The sequence below is a fragment of the Pyrus communis genome, chromosome 4 (genome assembly GCF_963583255.1).
Source record: "Pyrus communis chromosome 4, drPyrComm1.1, whole genome shotgun sequence".
Taxonomy (NCBI): domain Eukaryota; kingdom Viridiplantae; phylum Streptophyta; class Magnoliopsida; order Rosales; family Rosaceae; genus Pyrus; species Pyrus communis.
In genome coordinates, this window is record NC_084806.1 from 11780811 (window position 1) to 11805041 (window position 24231).

At 39.0% G+C, this 24231-nt stretch overlaps 4 protein-coding genes across 6 annotated transcripts; 2 read left to right on the forward strand and 2 right to left on the reverse strand.

Annotated features, from left to right (window-relative positions):
• The first annotated feature begins 376 nt into the window (after positions 1–376).
• On the forward strand, positions 377–2324 carry LOC137731194 (peroxiredoxin-2F, mitochondrial-like). The gene is made up of 5 exons (XM_068470296.1): positions 377–672; positions 777–806; positions 994–1152; positions 1581–1675; positions 1949–2324. Exons 1-5 carry the CDS (start codon positions 457–459, stop codon positions 2052–2054), a joined length of 606 nt encoding a protein of 201 aa, XP_068326397.1. The 5' UTR covers positions 377–456; the 3' UTR covers positions 2055–2324.
• Positions 2325–2551: 227 nt separating this feature from the next.
• LOC137731925 (E3 ubiquitin-protein ligase RHF1A-like) lies at positions 2552–5821 on the reverse strand. Of its 2 annotated transcripts, XM_068471187.1 has the most exons (8): positions 5445–5821; positions 4673–4719; positions 4444–4506; positions 4250–4358; positions 3879–4165; positions 3502–3609; positions 3069–3422; positions 2552–2894 (listed from the first exon to the last, which is right to left on the reverse strand). In XM_068471187.1, exons 1-7 carry the CDS (start codon positions 5586–5588, stop codon positions 3083–3085), a joined length of 1098 nt encoding a protein of 365 aa, XP_068327288.1. In that variant the 5' UTR covers positions 5589–5821; the 3' UTR covers positions 2552–2894; positions 3069–3082. The 2 variants fall into 2 exon arrangements, with proteins under 2 accessions (XP_068327288.1, XP_068327289.1); XM_068471188.1 differs by lacking the exon at positions 4673–4719.
• Positions 5822–6644: 823 nt separating this feature from the next.
• Positions 6645–9516, forward strand: LOC137731276 (DEAD-box ATP-dependent RNA helicase 58, chloroplastic). 2 transcript variants are annotated; one of them, XM_068470374.1, is made up of 9 exons: positions 6645–7082; positions 7166–7279; positions 7414–7536; positions 7661–7765; positions 7887–8042; positions 8121–8189; positions 8372–8461; positions 8747–8887; positions 9128–9516. In XM_068470374.1, the coding sequence occupies exons 1-9, from the start codon at positions 6729–6731 to the stop codon at positions 9389–9391; spliced, it is 1416 nt and encodes a 471-aa protein (XP_068326475.1). In that variant the 5' UTR covers positions 6645–6728; the 3' UTR covers positions 9392–9516. The 2 variants fall into 2 exon arrangements, with proteins under 2 accessions (XP_068326475.1, XP_068326476.1); XM_068470375.1 differs by having other exon boundaries at positions 6958–7082; positions 7170–7279.
• A 67-nt stretch (positions 9517–9583) lies between these two features.
• LOC137731275 (glucose-1-phosphate adenylyltransferase large subunit 3, chloroplastic/amyloplastic-like) lies at positions 9584–15169 on the reverse strand. The gene is made up of 15 exons (XM_068470373.1): positions 14927–15169; positions 14154–14267; positions 13622–13795; positions 13424–13516; positions 11830–11913; positions 11683–11738; positions 11496–11589; positions 11293–11405; positions 11108–11180; positions 10886–10966; positions 10681–10767; positions 10496–10600; positions 10294–10400; positions 10142–10202; positions 9584–10036 (listed from the first exon to the last, which is right to left on the reverse strand). The coding sequence occupies exons 1-15, from the start codon at positions 15152–15154 to the stop codon at positions 9935–9937; spliced, it is 1572 nt and encodes a 523-aa protein (XP_068326474.1). The 5' UTR covers positions 15155–15169; the 3' UTR covers positions 9584–9934.
• Between the last annotated feature and the right edge of the window lie 9062 nt (positions 15170–24231).

Sequence of the window (24231 nt, forward strand, 5' to 3'; positions counted from 1 at the left end):
AACGGATTTTCTAACGGATGTATGAAATTGAAATAAAATGATAAGTAAATGTATGAAATTAAAATATTTTAAAGATATTATAAGTAATTGCAATAACCCAAAACCTGAAACGGTAAAATGTAATTTACCTTTTGTTTCAACTTTAAGGTTTGCAAACTCAAGGCAAAATAGACGGACAGAAACAAACCTAGGAGTGAAAAGGAGAACATGGGAGGCAGAATAAAAATCACTACCCATTCCCAAGAACAAAATGGCGTCGGATTATGTTTCGGCCCATGAAAGATCCAGACGCGAGGCCCAAGTGAGTAAGACCGTACAGACCGTAAACTTGGGGCCCTGCCCTCTGATAGGTCACCATTCCATCCGCGTAGACGATTCCTTCCTCCAATTGTGGAACAACTTACCAACAAAGCGAAACGAATTCAGTGAGGCGACTCAACTGCTCAGCGCTCAGCAATGGCGTCCACACTTCTGAAGCGAACGAGCTTCTACGCAATGAAATCAGTGGTGGGAGGCTTCCAAATCGGAGCTCAATCAAGAGCCTACGCGGCCGCTGCAGTCGGGACCGACCTAGTCTCCGCCGCAACCAATGTTTCCCTCCAGAAAGCTCGCACCTGGGACGAAGGCGTATCCTCCAACTTCGCCACCACTCCTCTCAAAGACATTTTCAAGGTTTCATTTTTCATTTATGTGTTTAATTTTTCTTTTAACATTCTGGTTTCAGGAAAATTTCAAGATTTTGAAGGCTGAAAATTTTGTGAAATTTGTGTTTTCAGGGCAAGAAAGTCGTCATCTTTGGGCTCCCTGTAAGTTAATCTCTCTGTTTATATCATGGGTTTGATGTAATTTAATATTTTAGTGAGAAATGCCAAATTTAGGGTCAGTAAAACACTGAAAAATTGAGTAAATTATGAATCAAAAGCATTGAATTTATGAATTTTGTGAGTTCCTAGAAGAGGAATTTAAGCGGGTATTTTGTTTTCAATATGTCAGGGCGCCTTCACCGGCGTTTGTTCTGTGCAACACGTCCCTAGTTACAAGAACCAGATTGATAAGTTTAAGGCCAAAGGGGTTGATTCTGTGATTTGTGTAGCTGTGAATGATCCATATGTTATGAATGGCTGGGCAAGCAAACTCGAAGCCAAAGAAGCTGTAAGTGTTCCCTTTATTAAGTGCCTTCTTCTGATTTTCGGAAATAAGTAACTTTGTAGATTGCGCCGCTCTTAGTGACTTGAATTTGGAGCCAAAAGTAGATAGATGGATGTCTGGATCATCAGTTCTAAAACTACATTCTAAATTTTAACTCCTTGTAATAAGCGGCTATAGCCTATAAGAGTTCACAAGTCAGTCTCGAGGCTAACTACTTGGAGAACAATCGAGGTTTTTATGTTTGTGAATTTTTCTTTTCTAAATTGCTATGTTAGTCTCAACTCAAGTAGGTTCAGCTTGATAACTCCGTCTGCTTGTACATAATAAAAATCGCATTTGGCAATTCCTTCAAAGTTTAGCAACAGTGCTTTATTGTTTGAATGTAAATTATTGCCACATCTTTTTTTACTTTTTGAAATTTGGCTAAATAGATTGAGTTCTATGGGGACTTCGATGGGAGCTTCCACAAAAGCTTGGAATTGGATAAAGATCTCAGTGGTGCTTTGCTTGGACATCGCTCTCAAAGGTATAATCACCATCGGTTGTATTTGTTTACATTTTTGTAATTGAGTGTTTTGGAGAAACAAAAGGGAATTTATTGAATAAAACCTACATGGGTATCTGGATTTTGCATTGGACGCGGTTTTTTATCCATGGACTGTTCTTTAGTCCATTTACCCCATCCTCCCTTTTTTCCCAATAATTTTAAGGGTCACCCGCCCTCGGTTTTATCCACAATCTATCTTACTATAGCCATAAAAATTTCAGTTTTGAAGAAAGTTTTGCTCTCTTTATGCAGATGGTCAGCATATGTGGTCGACGGGAAGGTGAAAACTCTAAATGTGGAGGAAGTGCCATCAGACTTCAAGGTTTCTGGCGGGGACGTCATTTTGGGGCAGATCTAGTTTTTATAGTTCTTGTGACAATTTACACGGTGCTTGATCCATGATGAGACCTGTCATCCATTTCTATCCTCAATAACTGAATTCTGTTGGAGTTCTGTTGAGTTTTGTTTGTTAATAAGGTTATGAAGGCCGAGTTTTGGCATGAAGTTTTCGGATGTTATGGTTTTAGGAATGGGACATTTCCGGCCATTAGCATCTCTACCTTTGTTTCCTAGTTCATATTGGACCCGAGACCCCTACCATATGATGCAATCACATTCTCCAGTCCAATTGCTGTTTATTTTTTTCATGCATTCCTAGTTTATCCTCCAGGTAAGTTTTCGCTGGTTCGTTGCGCCCACATTTGCCGTATAGCTCTTTCGGTTCATCCTCTCATGACAAGGGTTTCATAATCGATCGTTAAGCTCATTTTGTATGATGGGAGTTGCGCGGGCGTTGGGCAGTGCTCTGTTGTGCTATCCAAATCACTTAACTAATTATATTGGTAGCTTCAGGACTAACGAAAAAATAAACGCAGGACATGTATATTAAGTAAGTTTAAACAGTTGAGACAACTGTTAGGTAGTAGGAATTCCCCCAGAATCCACTTAATACTAATTACTAAGCTACAAAGGAAGGGAAAATGTGAAGGGGGAGGGCAAATAACTCATCATCACACTACATAAATAGGCAATGAGCAGGACGCAAAACGAACCAGCAGCCTGTGGCTCTTCAAATAACGTCACTTGCTGTGGTGCCTAATGCTTGAAAGGTAAAACACATTCCTTATGCTTGAGAGGTAAAACACAAACGATTTGGAGATGAGCCAAATCCAAACTCCATACGGCATCAGTGTCCGCTCTGTAGCAAAGCAGGTTTTTGTTAGGTGTTGCTTTACACATTAAACAAGGGGAAATAAAGCTGGACGAATGAAATGATTTTTGCTTCTATATTTTGAAACGTAGTTTCATCTTTCAATATTATTAGCAGCAATTAGTCAATAGAAAAATGTTACAAAACGTCAATTTATAGAACCTGTGCAGAAGACTTCAACTCGGCCTGCTGTAGCAGCTTTGACGTGAAGGTGCATCTGAACTTTCATCAGCAACTCTCCCACTGTTACTACAAGAATGAATAATAACATTCTCTAGCACACCTTTTCCCTTGAAGGAAAAGTTTGAAGTTTCTCCTCCGCTATGGCCAGAAACAGGAGAAGGGGCTCCAGGTCTCTTTGGAGTAAGGTCGAGGCGCTCAAACATTCTTGCAACACCAGCAATTCCTGCACTCATCTCACGTTGAACCCCTTTGGTCATCTCCTTGACTGAGTTGTTACGAGCAAGTAGCTTTTCCCTAAAGCCTCGAGTGCTTCTTGAGATTGACTCTTTGTATCTTTCACAATTTTCAAACATGTGTATAAGAAAGGAGTCAACATCAACTTCGAAGTGAAGTATAGCAGTAGCATTTCTACCTGGCTGAGGCAGCAGACAACTTGGATTTGATAGAATCAGGGAAATTGATAGTCTCGGATGAGCTTGGTCTGTGTGGACCATCTGGTGATGGCCGGCCATAAATAACTCTGGAATGACCAAGAAATAGTAAGCCACCAGAAGATAAAAAGAAGAGATGAATACTATAGACAACAAAGATGACGAAACAAGCTTAAATCATATTCATGTGCCATGAGATAACACCTTCTATCTATGCACTTCATACTATATTGCAAACTACATTCCAGGTGATCAGCACAAGGCAGTAACATATATCTGCTTCTTGTGTATGTATTAGAATAAAATAAAATTTATGTGCGTCCACATTAGGGAATAACTTTTGGCCTTAGGTGCAAACCTCGGCATGCAACGGATATCACTATTGGCAGCAGTGCTGCAAATAAAAGACAATGGAGATTGAATAATAGATGGCCTTTGAGAAGTTGGCGAATCTTCTGGAGAAGTTGGGTATGTTTGCTGGAAACCAGGCACACTTTCATGATTGGAAAAAACAAAAACACGGGAAGGACCTAGCCCAGATGATCTCTGTCTTTCCCTTCTGCGAGCATAATGAGCTCTGCTAGAAGCAGCAGCAAGATGCTGCATGATGCGTTCGTCCAAATCGGAGTCATCTGAGAAAGATTCCTGAAAAGTTCAAGTTTGCTGTCAATGAAAGTCCCGTTACCAGCAAGAAAAATTAAGTATACAAAATTTATTATAAAAACTCACGTGCTCAGCATCAAAATCCTCATATGAATGATATGTTTGGGGTGCCATGGAAGATGTTTTTCTTGACCTTGAGTTCTTCTCATTTTGTATAGCAGCTAGAAGCTCTTGGCTACACAGAAAATAAAAAAATAATTGAAACATAACGGAAAGCAATCAAGAAGTAGCACATGCATGAACTCGAGAAAGTTACATACAAAGCAGGATCCTTCAGGGAAAATGACTGCCAACAAATTGGGCATTCTTTACTTCTTTGTGACCTAAAAGAATATCAAGATTAATAAGAAAAAAACCATTTACAATTAAGAAACAATAAATTACAATTAAGAATATCAAGATTAATACTTCTTTGTAGACCGTGGAGGATGGAAGTAATGTATCATTTGGCCATATAAAAGACATAACCTATATATAAAGTGGGGTTACCATTCTAATATACAGTGAAGATGATATTCGTGTTTGCAGCTGGTTATCTGAAACAAGGATAAATTTTCAGGGTTAAACACTCAGATAAACGTCTGAATCTATGAGTGCAATACTCGCAGACAGGACATATTTCACAACAAGGGCTGTTTACTATCCATTATGTGCTATAGAGATCTGGTACAACAGCAAATAAAAGATATCTAGTTTTTGCGAAATAACTTTAGCATGATCACAACCATCACTGCAGATCCTCTTAATCGCAGAAACTTCTCTTATATTTCAAAAACATATAGAGAAAAAGATGGAAGTCCAACTTGGTTCTCAAAAACACTTGCATTCTAAATCTTTGCGCATTCCCACCCGTTCATTTCCGTCAAATCCGACCAAGGAAACCGAAAGATTGTATTAATAAAGGATATACTTCAATGAATCATCATGCTTTATGATAACAATATACATTAATCAAACACAAGATTACATTGTTTTTCCATCAGCCAAGTTTCCCAGACACTGAAAGAACCCCAAAAACTAGCTAAAGAAACCAATTATCAGAATTGACCGTAGATCACAGTCCGTTTCGGCTACCAAAACAAGAGAAACTGCAAAAACATAAGAACTCGAAATCAGACTGTCAAAACCGATTTCGACCATTTACATTAGCAATCACAATCAGCATTACGAGACTGACCCAGTAAATACTGTCAGTTGGGTACGCACAAAACACTGAGTTGTACAAAAATTCAAAAGCTTTTCAGGTTTTGAAGAATCATACAGTGCCCGGGTCGTCGCAGTTGAACGGCTCGAGGCAGATGCTGCAGCAGTCTTCATACGAGTCGTCGAGAAGATCCGTGGAGGAAGACGGGGGAGCTGAGATGGGTTTTGGATTAAGAGAAGAAGAGGGAGCGAAAGACGCCATTTTTGAGCAATGCGGAGGGAGACAGAGAGGTGCAGAGGGACTGAGGGAGAGTGATTTTAATGGAGGAGATGGGGGGACTGTTGTGAGGAGGAAGAAGAAAGGGAACCCTAGAAAAAGTGTTGGTGGGGAAGGAAAGAGTAAAGGGTCAAAGTAAAGAATTTTAGGGAGGAGAAAAATGAAAAAGGATCAGAAAACGCAGCGGCAAAGCTAAACACCGATTCACACGCTCTGGTTTGATGGAATCAATCAACCAAATACTTGATTTCAATAATATATAGTCAATCTCTATATTCTCTATTTATCATTTACTCCTTTTGTTTTGGTTTATTGTTGTGCAAGGGAAAGTTTGCTAACAAAACCACTATTTTTGCAATTTTCTTACCAAAAAACTAAAATTTTTTAAAGTATTTCTTGCTTGTATGAGGTTTTTTTTAAGGTATATGTCAACTGATTCTTTAAAAAACACTTATCAAGAACATGAACTACTTGAATTTCAAAGTGTTTAGACCATCTTCAATGGCAATTGATTATCGGTCTCAAATGAATGCTTCGATTTATTTTATCAAATTTTGTATTTCAATTTGAACAAATAACTAGACCAAAAGTAGCGTGGGCAAGTAAAGACAATTGCTAACATACTTCAACTTTTATATAGAAGATTTACCATTGAGACCGATAATTAAGTGCCATCTCACCTAGCATCAAATGAAATTTCATGACTTTAACTTAGAAATACAATTTTCCTAAAATAATAAGCTTTTGAAAGACTCTATAAAGCTAATTTGGATGACTTGTTAATCCCTTCTAAATTTCAAACTAACATTTGCTCAAATAACTAATCTAGATGACTTGAATGATATATATGCTATTTTGTCAGTGAGAGAATGAAAATTTGAAAGTTGAAAGGACTATGAAAGAAATACAATAAGTGTGAGGGCCTTAATGCAAAGGTCCATTTGTTTGGAGGGTAATAGCTCGCCATTGTATTGACCGTCCAACAACTCCAACCGCACACCGTCCAAACACAGGATACGACGCCGTTGCATTTCGGTGCTTATAGACGTTATTTTCCCTCTATAATCGGCCGGCCACAAAGAGAGAGAGACCGAACCGAGTCAGTGACTCACTGAGTCTCCGTCAATGGCTACACTCTCAGCTACTCAGCTGCTCCATCTTCCACTCCCTCTTCAAACTCAAAAGTCTCGCCATGCCCATTTCCACTTTGAATCCCTAAACCCTAACCCCAGGCTTTTCTCCTCCAACGACTTCGTATCCAATTGTCGGCCATTACAGGCCATCATCAACACTCCCCTTATCGCCACCGACGCCGACTCCGAACAAGAACCGCTCGCTCTCCGCCGCATTTGCCAACCCCACGTGCCCGACCACGTGCTCAAAAGAATGGAGGACTTGGGGTTCGTCGTTCCGACGCCCGTACAGCGGCAGGCTCTGCCGACTCTGTTTTCCGGCCGCGACTGCATACTTCACGCGCAGGTCAAAATTCGTAGACCCTTTGGTGTCATAGGTGTGTTTTTGAATCCAAGTTTGAATCTTGTTATGTGACTTCTGGTAATTAGACAGGTTCTGGGAAAACGCTGACGTACCTGCTTTTGATATTTTCTGCTGTGAACACTCGGAGATCGGCTGTTCAAGCTCTCGTTGTGGTTCCCACTAGGGAACTTGGGATGCAAGTAAGTCTTTTGGTGTTAAGTTCTCTGGTACTGATTAAAAAATGGCTGTAATTTGCACTTAGTATGGTGTAATGTTTGATTATTTTGTTTAAGTGAGTTTAAGAAGATGAATTTACGTGTGTTTTCTAAGCAAGGTTACGAAGGTTGCTAGGATGTTGGCCACGAAGCCTAAGGAAGGCGAATTGGAGCAGAAATCGTGTACTGTTATGGCTCTTTTAGATGGGGGAATGTTGACCAGGCACAAGAGTTGGTTAAAGGTGCTGCATTTTAGTTTCGTTTTACATGTTTGCAATGATTTAGGTTTTCTGCAGTTGTATTATGTTACGAAGAAATATTGTATTTTAGTAATGTGCTTTATTCGGTGCTTAAATGTTGTTTCAGGCGGAGCCCCCTACTATTGTGGTGGCAACGATTGGGAGTTTATGCCAAATGCTTGAGAAGCAGATGATTAAGCTTGAATCGATGCGAGTGCTTGTAATTGATGAGGTAGTTTTGTGTGCTAGATGAGTTGTTATATGAGTAGAGTAATGTATTGTCCAAAAGGCTAACCAAGGTTGTCTGAAAATGCTATTGAATGTACAATGCCTTATATTCGCTGTTTGTTTAGGTTGACTTCATGTTCAGTTCCAAACAAGTCGCTTCTCTTCGGAAGCTGTTGACATCCTACACTTCAATCAATACCCGACAGACTGTTTTTGCCAGTGCTTCCATCCCTCAGCACAGACGATTTTTACATGACTGTATACAGCAGAAATGGACCAAGGTTTGTTGATATAGTTCTAGTTTCGTGTCAACATTATACAGATTTCATGTTGCATAACATTATGTGCGTATTTTACAGAGTGATGCAATTCATGTCCATGTCAATCCAGTTCAGCCTATGCCATCATGTTTACAGCATCGATTTGTGGTAAGAAATTTCTTAAATATGCAACCCATTCCATCCTGCTTTCTGGTTTACCTGTCATTAAATCATCTATACATCTGCTTTGATACTTTTTTTCAACAATTGTCTTCATGACATTGCATAAGAGACATCTATGTTCTTAATGTTCTAATTTCGAAGATGCTAATTCTGTTCATACTTGACAGATTTGCTGTAAAAACAGAAGGAATGAGACTTTGCTGTCCTTATTACAGTCAGACGTGCCACGGTCTGCTATTATTTTTGTCGGCGAGCAGGTTTGCATTGCATATCCTTCTTTGTAATTTTATTTTTCATGGTGAAGTAATCATAACTTTAGTAGCATACATAGTTCATAATTGTATCGACGGTTTACCCAGAAAGTAAACCTCTAATGAAGATGTCGTTTAGGCATGGGTCATATGTGACCGACCGAGTGCTAGAGATGTACTTAAAATTAAAACTTATAATCTGTAATTGTTGATATAATATAAGTTCATTTTTTGAATTATATAGATGGGCTATCCATTCTAGTAATATATAGTTCTTATCTATTTGGTCAGTCTGAGAAGTCAAAGAAGGCTGGAAATGCTCCATCAACAACAGTATTAATTGATTTCCTGAAGGCTTCATACGAGGGATATTCAGACATCCTCCTTTTGGAAGAAGACATGAATTTCAATTCACGAGCAGCTTCTCTATCGGTAAGTTGTATGCTTTTCTCTTCTGGTCTGAATCAGTAAATCATGTTCAATAACTTCAATTCCTCGAAAGTAATATTAGTTCTAACGGAATGCTGAACAGAAATGCAGTTTCTATTTTCAATTTCCGACTTACCTCTGGAAAGCATCCAAAATTTCCATTTTGCGACAATTTACTCTTGGTCTTTTGTATGCAATCATTTCGAGTGGAAATCTTCTGATGTATCTACTTACTTAATTTAGGAAGTCAGACAAGGAGGAAGCTATCTTCTTGTGTCAACAGATATAGCAGCCAGAGGGGTTGACCTGCCAGACACTACTCATATATACAACTTTGATCTGCCAAGAACTGCTGTTGATTATCTTCATCGAGCTGGAAGAACAGGTAGGAAACCGTTTTCAGACAAGAAATGCTCCGTTACCAACATTATAATGTCAGAGGAGCGGTTTGTTTTACAAAAATATGAAAATGAATTGATGTTTAACTGTGAAGAGTTAATTGTATAGAACCAGTGTAAGTCTTAGTCTGTAGCTCCAAGGAGTAGATTATGTATCACTTTCCTTGCGGAAGGAAAACCAAAAAGCAATCACAAATGCTTCATAGCATAACTGCATTTGCAGATGCTCGTTCAGTCCTTTTTCCTTATCTTCGGGTTTCAGGAATATATAAGTCTTTGGACCATAAGTAGTACACTGTCTTAACGTTTGATGGACAAGATTGTCCTCTCAAACAACGATATGGATAATTGCATATGTCATTTTCTGTACACACTACACGCATACATTTGAAATGAATCATAACTCGTTCTCGAAAGTGGATTAACAGGATTAGGGTGCACGGGAGTTGTTACTTGATTGTGTTATTTTAGGAAGAAAGAAATGGCAGAGTTGCTTATAGCTGCTTAATGTTTACAAAATAACAAGGTTTATACACATCCGGATCATGACTGTCTTGCTCTATTGACATGAGTATATATGTTGATTCCTATTGCATTTTCTCTTTTTGTTCCTTCCTGGTATACCCATAAACTAGAAGGACGGATGGATGTTTCAGATCACAAGTCCATCGACGATGGTTGAATTTTTCAATAGGATGGTTATACCCGAGCGGATGTAGAACCCTTCTGACGATCTGTCAGCTTCCTGTACGCCCTGCAATTTCATGCATAAACAATGAGAACAAATTAGACTAACGCGTGTGTGTGATTGACAATCGTTAACTGTTAGAGGTAACTAATAACAGCGGGCATGTCGTACCTCCGAGTTTGCAATAACAACGTTCTTCCCAATCCTTGCGTTTTTGTCGATGATGCAGTCTCTGCACATGACATCAAGAGCCATGATAAGCAAATAATTTTGTTGAACACTGTAAAACTCATAAAAGACAGGGAGGTTTAAGCAGCTTGTACTTGATTTTTGTATTCTCTCCAATTCCGACGGGAACTCTTCCTTCTGCTAACAGTGACACTCTCTCAGAATCGGTTTCGTAGTAATCAGCGCCGAGCATTACTGTGTCCTGCGTGCGTTTTCACAACCTCCGTTTGAATTACTCTGTTGTGTTGTTGCATTAACAGGTTGAGATTAATATTCTTCGGAATTTATGAGACAAACCTTCAGGTGAACTTTGGAGTTTATTCGTGATCTGATACCGACAACGCTGTGCTCTATGAAGCTGTCAGTTAAGAAACTTCCATGTGATACGATGGAGTCAACAATCTGCACAAGGAGGAGGCATGTTTTATATTTGTAGGGGTTTCAGGGAGATTCAAGTGCAAATGAAAGACAGAGCTGCCAACCTTGCTGTTGTCAATCTTCGATGGAGGTAAGTTTCTCCTTGAAGTATACATCGGCTTTGCTGCATCGTAGAAACTAAATTTATTTGGCTGAAAGGTATAGAAAAATAAACGTGCGTTAGATTCTATCTGTGAAAGTAGAAGCTTCTTCCGCTAGACTGCTACAATGGAAACAACACACCATTCAGAGGATTAGCTTTGTACTTACATGCTCGGTGAGGGCAAGGTTGGCCTCGAAGAAGGATCGGATGGTTCCAATGTCTTCCCAGTAATCATTGAAGAGATAGGCCTGCGCAGCGGTTTTACACAAAGAAACGTCATGGAATGCTGAGTGAACTCTCCGAGGCAGAGCCAAAATACAAAGTGAAAACCAAAGGTTAGTGAGTTCAAATTCACATATAAAATTCTCAGAGAGAGATTTGATACCGACCTTTATGAAGAATTCTTTGGCCGAGGCAGGGATTATCTCTGATCCAAAGTCATTCGCTGTCGGAAAACGCCATCTGACTCGAACAGTTAGTGTAGTTTTCTCAAATTTCTTTAACATAGGGTGCGTGTTTGTGCACGTAAATGTGCAATTTTATTTATAAATCATAATTCATATATGATTAGCACCTTAAGAGATTCAGAAGTATCTCCTTCTTGAAGACATACACTCCCATGGATGCAATGTATGGTTTCTTTAGAGCTTCCTCCACCGAAAGTCCCAAAACGGTCGTATCTACTGCCTGCAGATTGATGTTTGTACCAAATTCAGCATACAGGTATTCATATTCCAATGCCACATCAAATTATTGTAGCTTAAGCATGAGTATTACCATTGCCTTCAGGTCATCTCCTTTAGGCTTTTCGCTGAATGATAAGACCCTTCCTTTCTTGTCTATCTTCATCAGACCAAAGTCTGAGGCTCGGCTATCAGCGAAAGAGAGGAAAGTCCAATAAGGTTGATGAGCAATAGTTGTAACTGAAATCAGAGTTGAAAAGAGATGTGTTGCGCAAGCGTACCTGTCATCCATTGGCAAACAAGAAATGGTAATATCGGCGCCACTCTGCCTATGATTCTGCAGTGAATTGAGAGGTAAGTTTTGATGTATTTGAGAATTGACTTTTTGAATGTTTTCAATTGAAGAAAAACTAAATGTTTTGCCTTACTTGAACATAGTCCAAGTAGTCCATTCGATACAAATGATCTCCGGATAGAATCAGCACATCCTCAATGTACTTGCTTCTTGCATCCTGCAGCAAAAAGCCTTGATACAGATTATAATGCCTCCAGATTTTAGGCCATCTGCCTCGAATTATTTATGAGATAATGAAAAAGAGAGTAAAAAGGAAAGGGAGAAACAATGAGAAGTATAGATGCTCCGTAAATTTTTAAAGGAACTCCAGACCTAATTACTTCAAATTAGTAGGGGACGGACAGAAACTTATACTCTTTTAATTCTTGATTTAAATGCTTAGTCCTTAATGGCTCTTGCTCTTTAATATAACGCAATAGCTCTCCGGATGTTCCCTCAGGGACGATCGAAAGATCTTAATCTTAACTGTTTCCGTTTTCTGAAGAAAAATGACCAAGATCTCCATGCAGCATAGTTTCCTCCTACTAGCTTTTGGGTTCGTCAACGGTTCTCTGGCCAAGGTGAAGGTTGGGGTTTTATAACTTAGGAAAGGAAATTTCTCTGTGAATCGTACAAACCGGGGTGCATCTATAGTATCACTTTCAATCCCTGACAAAAATGGAAAGCTGCCTGACATTGTCCTAGGGTTCAATTCGGTCAAGGATTACATGAACATTTCCTCTCCCTTCGGTGCAATTGTTGGACGGGTTGCTAACAGGATACATGGCGCTGCATTTACGATGAATGGAACCCGTTATTAGCTAGTTCCGAATGACGGCAACGACATGGTTCATGTTGGTCCAAGAGGATTCAGTCGTGTTATTTGGAAAGCGAAAAGATATGAACCATAGTGCTAACCCTAGCATCCAATTCTCCATCACAGCTTTGATGGCGAAGAAGGATTTCGATCTCCTTGTCACTGTGATGTACGAACTCGTTCGAAACAACCAAATGATCGTAACAAGGAAAGCCACTGCTCTAAACAAGCCTACTCCAGTGAATCTAGCCCACCATGCCTTCTGGAACCTAGGTGGTTACAACAATAGCAACATTTTACACCACTATGTGCAGATATTCGGGTTCCATGTCACACCAGTCGATAGCCAGTTTATACCTACTGGTAAAGTCAAGCCGGTGAATGGAATACCTTATGATTTTCACCTCACCTCACACCATCAGAAGCAGGATCAAGAAACTACTGAACGGGATATCAACTATGTGTTTGATGGTTTCAAGGGTGACAGAAAACTGAAAAGTGCGGCTTTCTTGCACGAAAAGAAATTGGGAAGAGTGTTGGAGCTATGGACAGATGCTTCAGGCATCCAGTTCTACAGCGGTAACTACTTAAAGGGTGTGAAGGGAAAAGGTGGATCTGTTTCTAACCGACACAGAGGACTATGTTTGGAGACTCGAGGCTTCCCTGACGTAGTGAATCACCGAAATTTCGCTTGACAAATTGTGACTAAAGGAAAGCCTTACACACATTCTATGCTGTTCAAATGTACTTCTCCATAGCGTACATAGATATTTCTGTATTTGATATGTATTAGCTTTTTCTTGAAGCTCAAGAAACAAAGAAGACAATCTGAATTTTTTTTTCTGTTTATCAAATTGTCGTTTTTGAGTACCTCGAAAAGCCAATGGAATTGACGGACAGCATCTGCAGTACCCTGGAACCACCTCTGCCCTGCCTCGCCCGGTGTTTGAGTAGCTGCTAGAACCTGGCATAGAGAGAAAGAGCGATATTAGGGTGTGTAACATTTTGTCGAAATTACTTGATGCTGATAGTTAAGTGGGGGATTAATTATGTTAATCTAAATACGTACCTCTACATATCCGTCGCCGAAGGAGGTGCCGCTGCCAAAGTTGTAAGCTCTTGAAATGTGCCTGTTGAGTGATGCTGAGTTGAACTGAGTGAGGATATAAACTTTGTTGATTCCACTGTTGATGCAGTTACTCATTGGGACATCAATCAGCCTGTATGCTCCCCCTATTGGAACCTAAATTGGAAGATGTAGAACAAGAGGGAGCATTCCTCAACAATTTATGATTGGTTTAGTAACCATTTCGTTTTTTGTTTTTTCCAGAAATAATATCACACAATGTTGCGCTAACAGTAACACGTTAAACATATGAGCACAAACTAGAGCAGAGTGCATTACGTCCGCTATTTGCATTGATTTGCATCAATATTATCTAAAATGTACCGATAATGTATGAATATATACGTTTTGTCACAACAATAACATCAACCATTATCAACAACGCATTAATTATATATTGTTTAAAGAACGGACGCATGTTTCATGGTCGGATGGAGTAAGGCTTCAAGTTTTGTAACATGGAAGAAAGGCATACAGCAGGTTTGGCACGCCTCTTGGTGAGTGGGAAAAGCCGAGTCCCGGCTCCACCTCCCAGTATGATTGCAACGACTGTTCGTGGATCCCTCTTCTCAATATCTATGTCCCTCAACTGTGATATGCACCCAAACATCATATATCAATTCCACATATGCATATATGCAATGTTAATTGGGCAAGTATTACCATACACCATGGGCTTCTTGGCAAACCCCTAAATAAGAAAAATAATTTTTGTACACTCTTTCTTTCACACTTCTATTAAAAACTGTCTCTTGATTCTCTTTTTTTTTAATCTGATTCAAATGATAGAAATAAACAAAAATATGCATGGAAAAAAAAATATTCGTGTGAAAATCATTTTCAAATGTGTACAAAAGTGTGATATGATTAGTATTATTGTTTTGGTTTTCACTAAAAAAAAAAAAAAAAAGGGCACTTTTGGCACTCCATTTTTAGCTCTCTCTACTTTTAACCGAACGTTTTATAAGATTTTCTGTACTCATAGAAACTTGGAGGCCTGCAAAGATGCTTGGAGAAAATGAGTGTTAAAATCGCCAGCGAAGAAAAAACGTTTGACTCTTCGTTGTACACGTGAACTTGAACAATGCCAAGCAATCTAAAGCCAAGTAGGCTTTAGACACGATGATTTTATGGAGAGAAGCAATCTCATGCAAATACAACAGTCATGCATGAAATGAAATTCATGATTGCAATTAGCTAATTAGTCAGTAAGTAATGCTTTTTTATGTGGTGAGTTCGAGAGCTCACTTTGGCCTCCCCCGCTATATCAGCAGCAACAGACATGCAAACATGCTGCCCAACCCTACCATTCTTATTAGCTTCAACTTGAAGCTGAGGCAGGTTTAGCTTCTTCCCCATCATCTCTCCACTACAAAACTCCACAAGCCTCTTGTTCCTCCCCGGCACTCCTGCCGCACTGCGCCATTGGCTGGCGGCAGAGAGCGAAATCCGGCAATGATCCGCCGACACTGCCATTTTTCTTCCCTCGGATGTTAATTCCAGGGAGGGGAAGGAAGCAATAGAGCTTACTTGATAGCTATTGGAGGATTGGGACACGTTATCCAGACTCAATAGCATCCACCAGTTACATATTGTGTTTGTATTTTTCCCACCATGAAAAGCTTGTAATTACAGATTAGTCCCTCGTGATTTCTTGGAATTTATGAATCAAAGAATATGCTGGGCAGCCCTCGATTGTGCATGTTGACAAGTTGTAACTAGTAACCAACACGATAATTTCAGTATATGTACTTGTATACACTATAGTTGGAGTGCTAGAAACAAAATTGAGTGTGTTAAATCGCTATCTCTAGGAGAAGTCTTAATTAAATTCAATCTAACAAAAAAAAAAAAAGGATTACTTGAGTTTGGCTTCAATAATATGTATCATTCAACGATGCAGATGTTTTACCCATTAAATTTGATTTCGAAAATTGTTAAATCTTTTAATTCCAATCACACCGTTGAATTTTTTTATTTTGGATTGTTCTTGAAACAACATCGCTTGAGCCTATAACTACAAAAAGTACTATTGGAAGAAGGAAAAAAATCTAGAAGGTATGGTTTGGAAGGAGTTTAATGATTGAGAGGTTGGAGGATATGTACAAGTGTCATAGACTAAGAGGAAAACTTAAATGAGATGAATTTACTGTCACATAGCGTCTTTTGTCGGAAAATATAATGTCATATATAAATTTTTTTTCACATGGCAATGTATGATTAAATCGAAATGTTATTTGACAGTAAACCTATTCTGTGCAAGTTGTTCTTCATAACCTAAAAAGTTCCTTTTTTTCTTTGGCATCAAATTCAACTCATTCACAAAAGTTGATGTGTCCAGCACAAACTCTGTAGCAGCATGTAAGAACGTCAAAAATCCCTCGTTACAAGTAACCCAATCTGCAGGTATGACCTAAAGTTCCATGTTACGCAACCATCTCCAACAACTAACCAATTCATTTTGAGACCCAAAAGTAACTCGTACTTGTCCACAAACGTACTCTCTATCACATGGAAAAATAACCCATATCTCCAAATCGAAGGGGTTAAACGGAGGAGGATTCTCTACCTTTCTATTATCATCCCCTCCTCTCACACGTTATTTTTTGTCTTATTATCTCTATAAAAAAATTCAATATAAGATGTTGACATGGCTTAACTGTGACCGTTCAAATAGGAGGGCACGGAAGGGTAGAGAATCTTCCTCCGGGTTACACATAGCTGCGTGCAAAATTATAGTTCTCAAGAATTATTTTTAAATGAACAGTGTCAACTATATTCATAAATCATCTCCAACCGACTGAAGGGGCTAAACATAGCCCCCTCAATAATTTTTAGTTGGGTGCATTCAACTGGGATTGTAATGGATTTATAAATCTCATATATTTTGATGGAGTTTAATTAATTTATAGAGATTTTACTTAAAATTTTGAGTGAAGTCCCTCAAATTCTCAGAGGTATAGTGAGATTTGAGAATATTTTACACCACAAAATTTCTCGAATTCCCCAACTTTTTAAAATCTTTTAAAATTAAATTCTATTTGCATAAAGGCAATCAAAGTAGTGATCGTGGCGTGTCGAGACACTTCTTTGTCGAACCAATCTACTACTTGGAATGTTATAAACTCCTTTAAAATTATGATTTTTTTTTTTTTGTCGAACCTTTAAAATTATGATTTTTTTTTTTCTTCCAAAAGTAAGAATTTTATTAGATTTGAATGGAAATGTTTACATCAGAAGTCAATATATTAAACAACCATTGTGGCTTAAGACCATCCCAACAATGAAAGAAAGCCCTCTTCCCGCCCAACAAACAAATGCACTAGATGCGCTGCCTTGTTACCAATTCGAGGAGCAAAGATAAATTCTACTGACATCAATTGTTGTTTCAAACATTGAATATCAAAGAGGATGCCTTCAATCACAACATTGTATTGCATATTCCCATTAAGGATATCCACAAAGACACTTAGAGTCTGACTCTACCTGAACAACCGCAAAGTCCTTATCAATACAGGCCAACACTGCCATTCGTATCCCATCCGCTTCTGCCATCAAACTAAATTTATATGGCAAATATCCACAGCCGTCCGTCCCCTGAAAGATACCCGAAAAATGTCTTGCTACCTAACCATATCCACCACGGCCCGACGCCTTGACCCAAGCTCCATCACAATTCACTTTAATTGGACGAAATGGTGGTCGTGTCCAGCATATAGGAACAATATTACTTACCTGGGCAAAAGCTTGTCGCTGCACCCTATCTACACATGGTGCCTTCTCTTGTTTCAGCTCTTCAAATTGACACCATTGTCTCTTCATTAGTTTTATGGATTCCAATGGTTCCACATTCTTCTTTTCAAATACTAGACAATTCCGAGACTTCCTGTACCATTGTAGAATCCAACTGAATAGGGGTCCCAAACCAAAATACCTGCAAACGGGCAATGAAAGAACATGTGGCATTGTGTTTCCTCAGCAACCCCGCAAGTCGGGCAAGTAGTAGGTAGGCCAATACCTCGACGCTGGAGGTTCATTTTAACCATCAAAATATTTTTGCAACTCATCCAAATAAAATGCCGTAATTTATATGGGACGTCCAACTTCCATCTTATCGACCAAACCTTGCTCCGCCCTTGTCCTGCACTCGACTGCCCCATCCTTTGCGTCCAAGCTCACCATTACGGTTACGATCCTGAGCAATGTAATACCCAGTTTTCACCGAGTACACCCCACCTTTTGTATAGTGCCATATTAATTTATTTCTCCACCCAAACTTGCTTAACGTCATACTCAAAATACATCGGGCTTCCTCACTACTAAAACAGGTAGTCATGATATCATTACGCCATTGGCCAAGGCTACTATCAATCAAATCCACCACTCGTTCCGACATATTCTCATGGTTCGAAATAGGTTTGAAAGTTCTCCGGTAGGCAACCATGGATCAAGTTTAACTCGTATTTGTTTCCACTCACCAACCCTCCATCAAATTCTAGCTTGTAGGATCGTCCGTCCTTAAAATTATGATTGAATACACCTAAAATTTCGGAGAATTACTTAAAATCTTTATTGAATACCTGGATTTGTATAAAGAATTAAAATCTCTCAAAATCCACACCCCTTAGTTTTAAGTTTATTTTTTAAATTTACTAGTTAATTTAATTAAATTACCATGTTAAATTAAGGCTATCCGAATATGATTTTTGAGTGTCACATACTTAAAAAACACCAATAAAATTTTCAAAACGAAACCTATTAACCAATTAAATCATTATTATATTCAAATACAAAGATGGTATAAAATTCAAAGAACATTGTATGTGTGATATCCCATCGCCAAAATTAGTATTTTATTTCTTTTTAGACATATTTTGGAGATTTTACAGAAGTTAGTTCGTTAAATTTTTCGAAAAAAATGAAGTGAGGGATATTTCTGTCATTTCCAACTTCATTCTACCTTTTCGATCAAATCTTAAGCTGTTTTTGGTAGAGCTTGAACCCACGTGACACGCCCCGATCCCGATGTCCTAGAGACATCGGGATGGCCACGTGCTGGCCGACACCCGAAGGTGACGCAAGCCATTTAATAAATGCATATGTTGAGAACATGGAAAACATGCGTATAAATTTTGCTCAAATACTAATATAATAAAATAATATTCAACTGCCAACAATGAAAACATAATGATAATGCATGACATGTTCAAAGCATACATCTAATTCAGAGTACAAGCGGAAGATAAAATAGAAATGTGCTATTACAATAGAAGTTAAAGCAAAGAGAATGACATTGTATCACTGGTAGGAGAATGCCTTGTATCTCGGATCGTATTCCTCGTCCCTATGTCCTGAGGGGGCGCACGTTGATATACATAATAATAAAACAGTTATTTAACATACTAACTCCCAAAGTTTTATGAAAACTAATAGCATAATATGTAATAGGTTTTCCGAAAACCCTAGCATGTCATAGAACCTTTCATGAAACATATCTCGTATATAGTGTGCTAGCTAGTGATATCAATATCAGTATCTCTTGGCCTGAAGTCATTAATATATACCTCCTGCAAGCCATATATCTCCTTCCGCCAGATATCCCTCTAGCCCGTAGGCAGAATCGTGACCACTAGATACGCACAAAATTATTGAACATAGTCTTTCCAAACATAGATACATATATCTCAAAACATCTTCATAGTATAAAGTCATCAATCATCTATACTATAAAGAAGCGTGTAAAAGCATGTTCTAAATAGCATATAGTCATCCATCATACATACTACAAAGAACATCTGTTCGATAAAATATGATATTTCAAATTATTCGCAATAAGCATAATATCTCATAAAACGTAATCATTAAATCATGTTTTTCATGTATGCATTTCTACTATTAAAACATGCATTTTAGAATGGGTGCACTCACAAATACTCCGTCGACGAGAGCCGTACAAAAAAGGAATGAAGGAATCGCCGCTAATATTCGCACCTAAGCACATAAAGTGTCCAATTAATATAACTCTATTCAAACAACTGAATTTGGAAAATGGGCATAAAAAACGGATCCAGGACGTCAAAATTAGCCTAGGAGGGGTCCCGGACGAAATCCGAAAAAAAAAGTCAACAAAAGTCAACATTGACCGTTGATCGGTCAAAATCAAAGTCAACGGTCAGCATTGACCTGGTCAACGAGTCCGGGTCGGGTCAGGTCAACCGAGTTTGGGCTTGGGTTGGATCCAGGTTGGGATTTGGGCCAGTGGGCTGGTAACCCAGCCCAAGGGGAAATGGTTTAGGGTTAAGAATTCACGGGCCGAAGCCCTTTGGTCTTGGGCTAAAAGCCTGGCCCAAATAAAAGGGTTTTGTGTTTTAAAAATAAGAAAATAAAATAAATAAAATAAAAAGGATTTGGGTTGGGTTTTAAAGAGGGTAACATGCCTAAGAGTCAAGCCCTTTACGACCCAAAGGCCTAACCAACAAGGTTTGGGTTTGGGCTGCCCTAAAGCTTTGGGCTTAGGGTTTAGGCCCAAAGGCCCTAGGTTGCTGGTTCTTGCCGGGGAAGGAGGCCGGAGCCTCCCGTGCTCCAGTCCATGCCGATCTTCCACTCTAGGGTATGATTTAGGTACGAAAATGAAATGCAAGGTGAAGGGAAATGTTTTCTCACCTTCAATTCACCGTGAGATGGCCAGAGGTGGCTGAATTTCGGCTCAAAACTCACGGGGTTCGCCGGAACTAGTTCTTGGTTTCGTCAAGCTTCACATAGGCTAGGGAGAGTGAGAGAGAGCCCACGAGTCGATGCTGGTGATGTTGGTTCGTCGCATGTAATATGGGTGTGCAGATGGGTGCGTGTGAGTGTAGAGATCGGGGAGAGAAAGATCTGTGAGAGGGAAATGGTATTGAGCTAAGAGAGAGACTCAAGAGTGTTGACTCAGGGGAGGGGAAAGAGAGAAGAAAAGAAAATGAGAGTTGAGGGTCTACCATGTGACAGGCTATGAGGGAAGAAGAATCTAAAAGGGAAGGTACAGATTGGTTAAGGATATGAGACTAATATGTAACTTTCATATACTTTTAGGGTAATTGTGAAATTACATTAAAATTTTTGGGGTGGGGTTTCACACCACGAGCTTGTAGGCATAAATGGATTTCAATTCCGAGTTAGAACGAAGAAGTTAGACATGTTTAAAGCGGGGGATATTTTGGTCATTTAAACCTTACCATAAATAGTGGGCTTCTACAAGTGGATACCTAGATTCTTAGAGGTTTCCATTTTAGGAAACCTGACCCATAACCCAAAAAACCCACCCAAATTGACCCATATGACCCATGAACTTCCGACAATGATTTCGATCAACTTCAGCTTCATTTTTCGACACCACCACCACCATCTTGAAGCTCTCACTCCCCTCTTAAAAACCCAACCAAGAACCACCTTGATTAACCTTTGTACGTGGCGGCGCGAGGTCGCAAATCCCAACAAAAACCAACAATGCTTCGGCCATCCTTTTCATTTTTTCGGCAAATCGACAAAGTGACTGCCGACACCACCAACTAGACATTGTAGCCCATCATCCCAGGAGTAATTCCTGACCAGCCTTGACCCCGTTGGACCACCGTAAGCGGTGAATCGATGCTGGGAAGCTTCCAGCACCTGCTGGCATTATTGGCAAAATTAACCCTCTTTCGTCCACTTTTGGACTTCATGGCAGGTATAAAAGTTGATCCTTACCTTGAGCTCTATCTTCTTATAAATTTTGGTAGAATTTGGAGTTAGTCGATAAAGTGGGTTTCCGGTCGTAGAAAACCACCAATGCAGCGGTGTGTAGGGAAAAGTTAAAATTTATGGATTTTAGACAGTGAGACGTTCTCAATGTCTTGAGCCAATATCCAAAGTCCGTTTATTGAAATTCGATACGATGATTGATTATTCAATTCTTCAAATAATTGTACCACTATACGATTTTTAATTGACAACAATCTGACCGTTGGATCATCGTGCAGTTTTGTGAGCATCCTTGTTATTTGTTGTTGGACCTTTAAGAGCTTATGGATCATAAATCTGATGAGCTGATCTTCCGAATTGAATAACCTAGGTTTGTTGACCTTATAGGACCTTTGATCGACATTTGGATTTTTAGTCAATGTGCCCTATTCTAGAGTGTCGCTGTTATAGAATGTTATTAAGGCTTGATGGAGTTTAGTTGGCTCATCTCGATGACGTGTCGTTCCCAATTAACGTGCATCTCGATTTACGTGCAAGTGGCACTTAGCCTCAGTTTGCGTGTTATTCTTATTAAATTTCCTAAGTGGGTTTTGTGTATTGTATTAGATTCCCTTGGAGCGGAGTTGGTGAATCTAGAAGTGCAAATAACCCAGGTGAGTGACATTAATATTATGTGATATGGTTATTACCCATGAAATTCCTTGTTATCTACTATGTGGATATAACATGGATTAGCAAATGATTTTATGGAAATGTGTGCTACTATGCTATGTTTACTTGAAGATGCTATCAGAAATATATGTATATGTTATGCTTGAAATGATTATGATATGTGAGGGCTAGCAGAGGACTGCTGACCGAGTACATACGGTGATGTGGGATAGAATGGGAATTTGCACCATGTAGCAGTAGTACATGGATGGTCCTGCTTGGTTAATCCACAATGGAGGACCATACTACTTTGGGATCGTGCTTGGTTAATCTGCAATGGGTGATCCTTATTACTTAGGTATGACCATACATATTTAGGGGTGATCATGCTTGGTTAATACACGATGGGTGATCACTACCTATTAGTTTTCGTAGGAGTGACTATGCTTGGTTAATCCGCTAAGGGGGTCACTACCTACATGGTATTCTCATGAGTGGTTTTTCTTAGTTAATCCGCAATGGGAGACCACATCCTGATCAGTTACCTATTGTAGGCTTCGGCCGAACTGTGTCTCTCTATAACCCTAGAATATTGTTTATTACATATATGAAAGATGACATTGAAGGCCTGTGTGGCTCAATCTAGAAAGTGACAACTGAATCAAATAGTTTATATGATGATGAAGCCTAAAAGAGAATGATTTTGGATGTGACTCATTCCTACTCGTAACGAAGAGTGCAATGATGGAAAAAGATACCAATCTCATTCCTACACGTGATTGTATTATTGATTTTGCGTCATTCCTACACAACTTCGGGTTGTGTGATGACTAAGAATGTTATCATGAGACGTGTGATGAGATTCAAAATTGAATGTGGTTATATAAGAACTAGACTCTAGTGATGACTCGGAATTGATGAAAGGCGAGTGGTGAGTAACAATCCGAAGAGAATGTCAGAATGATATTGACGGTGATCGGATTGGCCCATTATTCAGAGGAAAGTCCTGTGTGGACGTAGCCCTACTTTTTCATTTAATCATTTGATGTTATTTCTATTCACATATGTTGTTTTATTGTCACTCACACGAGTTTCGCAGCTTATTTAGGTTTTGCTTTGCACGATGCGCCATTCCCATGGCGTATGGTTATTTTGCAGAGTAATTGGTAGCGGTTAGAGGAGAAAATTTTAGGTGGCGTAGCTGTGAGGGCAGTGCACTTAAAAGTAGGGATTGCCGCCCTTTGTTGTAAGTTATTTTCGCTGAGCTCTATTGTATATTATACGTATAAGTCTTAGTGACTCTATGTATTTTATATTGTAACGCTACTATCCTATTGTTGCGTGTCGATTCTGGGCGTATCTCGAGATCGAGGCGTGACATTATGATCATAGTCAGCGTTGCTTGACTTCCCCATATGTAGTCCCTCCATCCCTACTCCTCCAATACACACCATTAAGCAACCATTACAAGATTTCATCAAATTTTCTCGGATTATTTCCTCATCGATAATTTTCGTAAAAAAAAATCTTAGATATGACAATTGCAAGGTTGAATTTTTCAGACATGAACCTTCTAAGCCAATTCTTGAAGGAGAAGAGAACCTTGCAATCTCTCCCATTAGAGACGACCTTACTTTTACTTTTTTTCAAACATGCTTTTTGATGTTGATGCTACCATTTCAAAGTTGTTGCCTAAAATGGAGGTATTACACTTGATGAAGGGCTGGACCAAATTGTGTTCCTCAATCAATAAGCTTGGGAGCATGAATAAACTTACAGTTTCCTCCAATATCTTATTAGATATAGTTTCCTCCAATGTCTTATTAGTCACATGTAAAATTACCATGAATAATCTGTCGAGAAATAATTGAATAGAGAGTAAATTGGAAGTTTAGCACTTAAAAATTCAATCTGTAACAGAGAAAATCGGAAGAAAAAAAATAATAATAAGGGAGCAATAGCCAACTCATGTTTTAACTACCTTTTAGATTGCGTATATGGATCAAGTCATAAATTTCAAATGTTTTCGTTGCTCATAAATATCCTATATGTTTGGCATATTAAAAATATGATGATCATGTTTGCCAAAAAAAAGTATGACCATTCTATAAACAAACAAAAAAAATGTTGATGATTATTTTTTAATCCTCGAATTCCTATACTTTTTCCAAAATTCGTCGAGA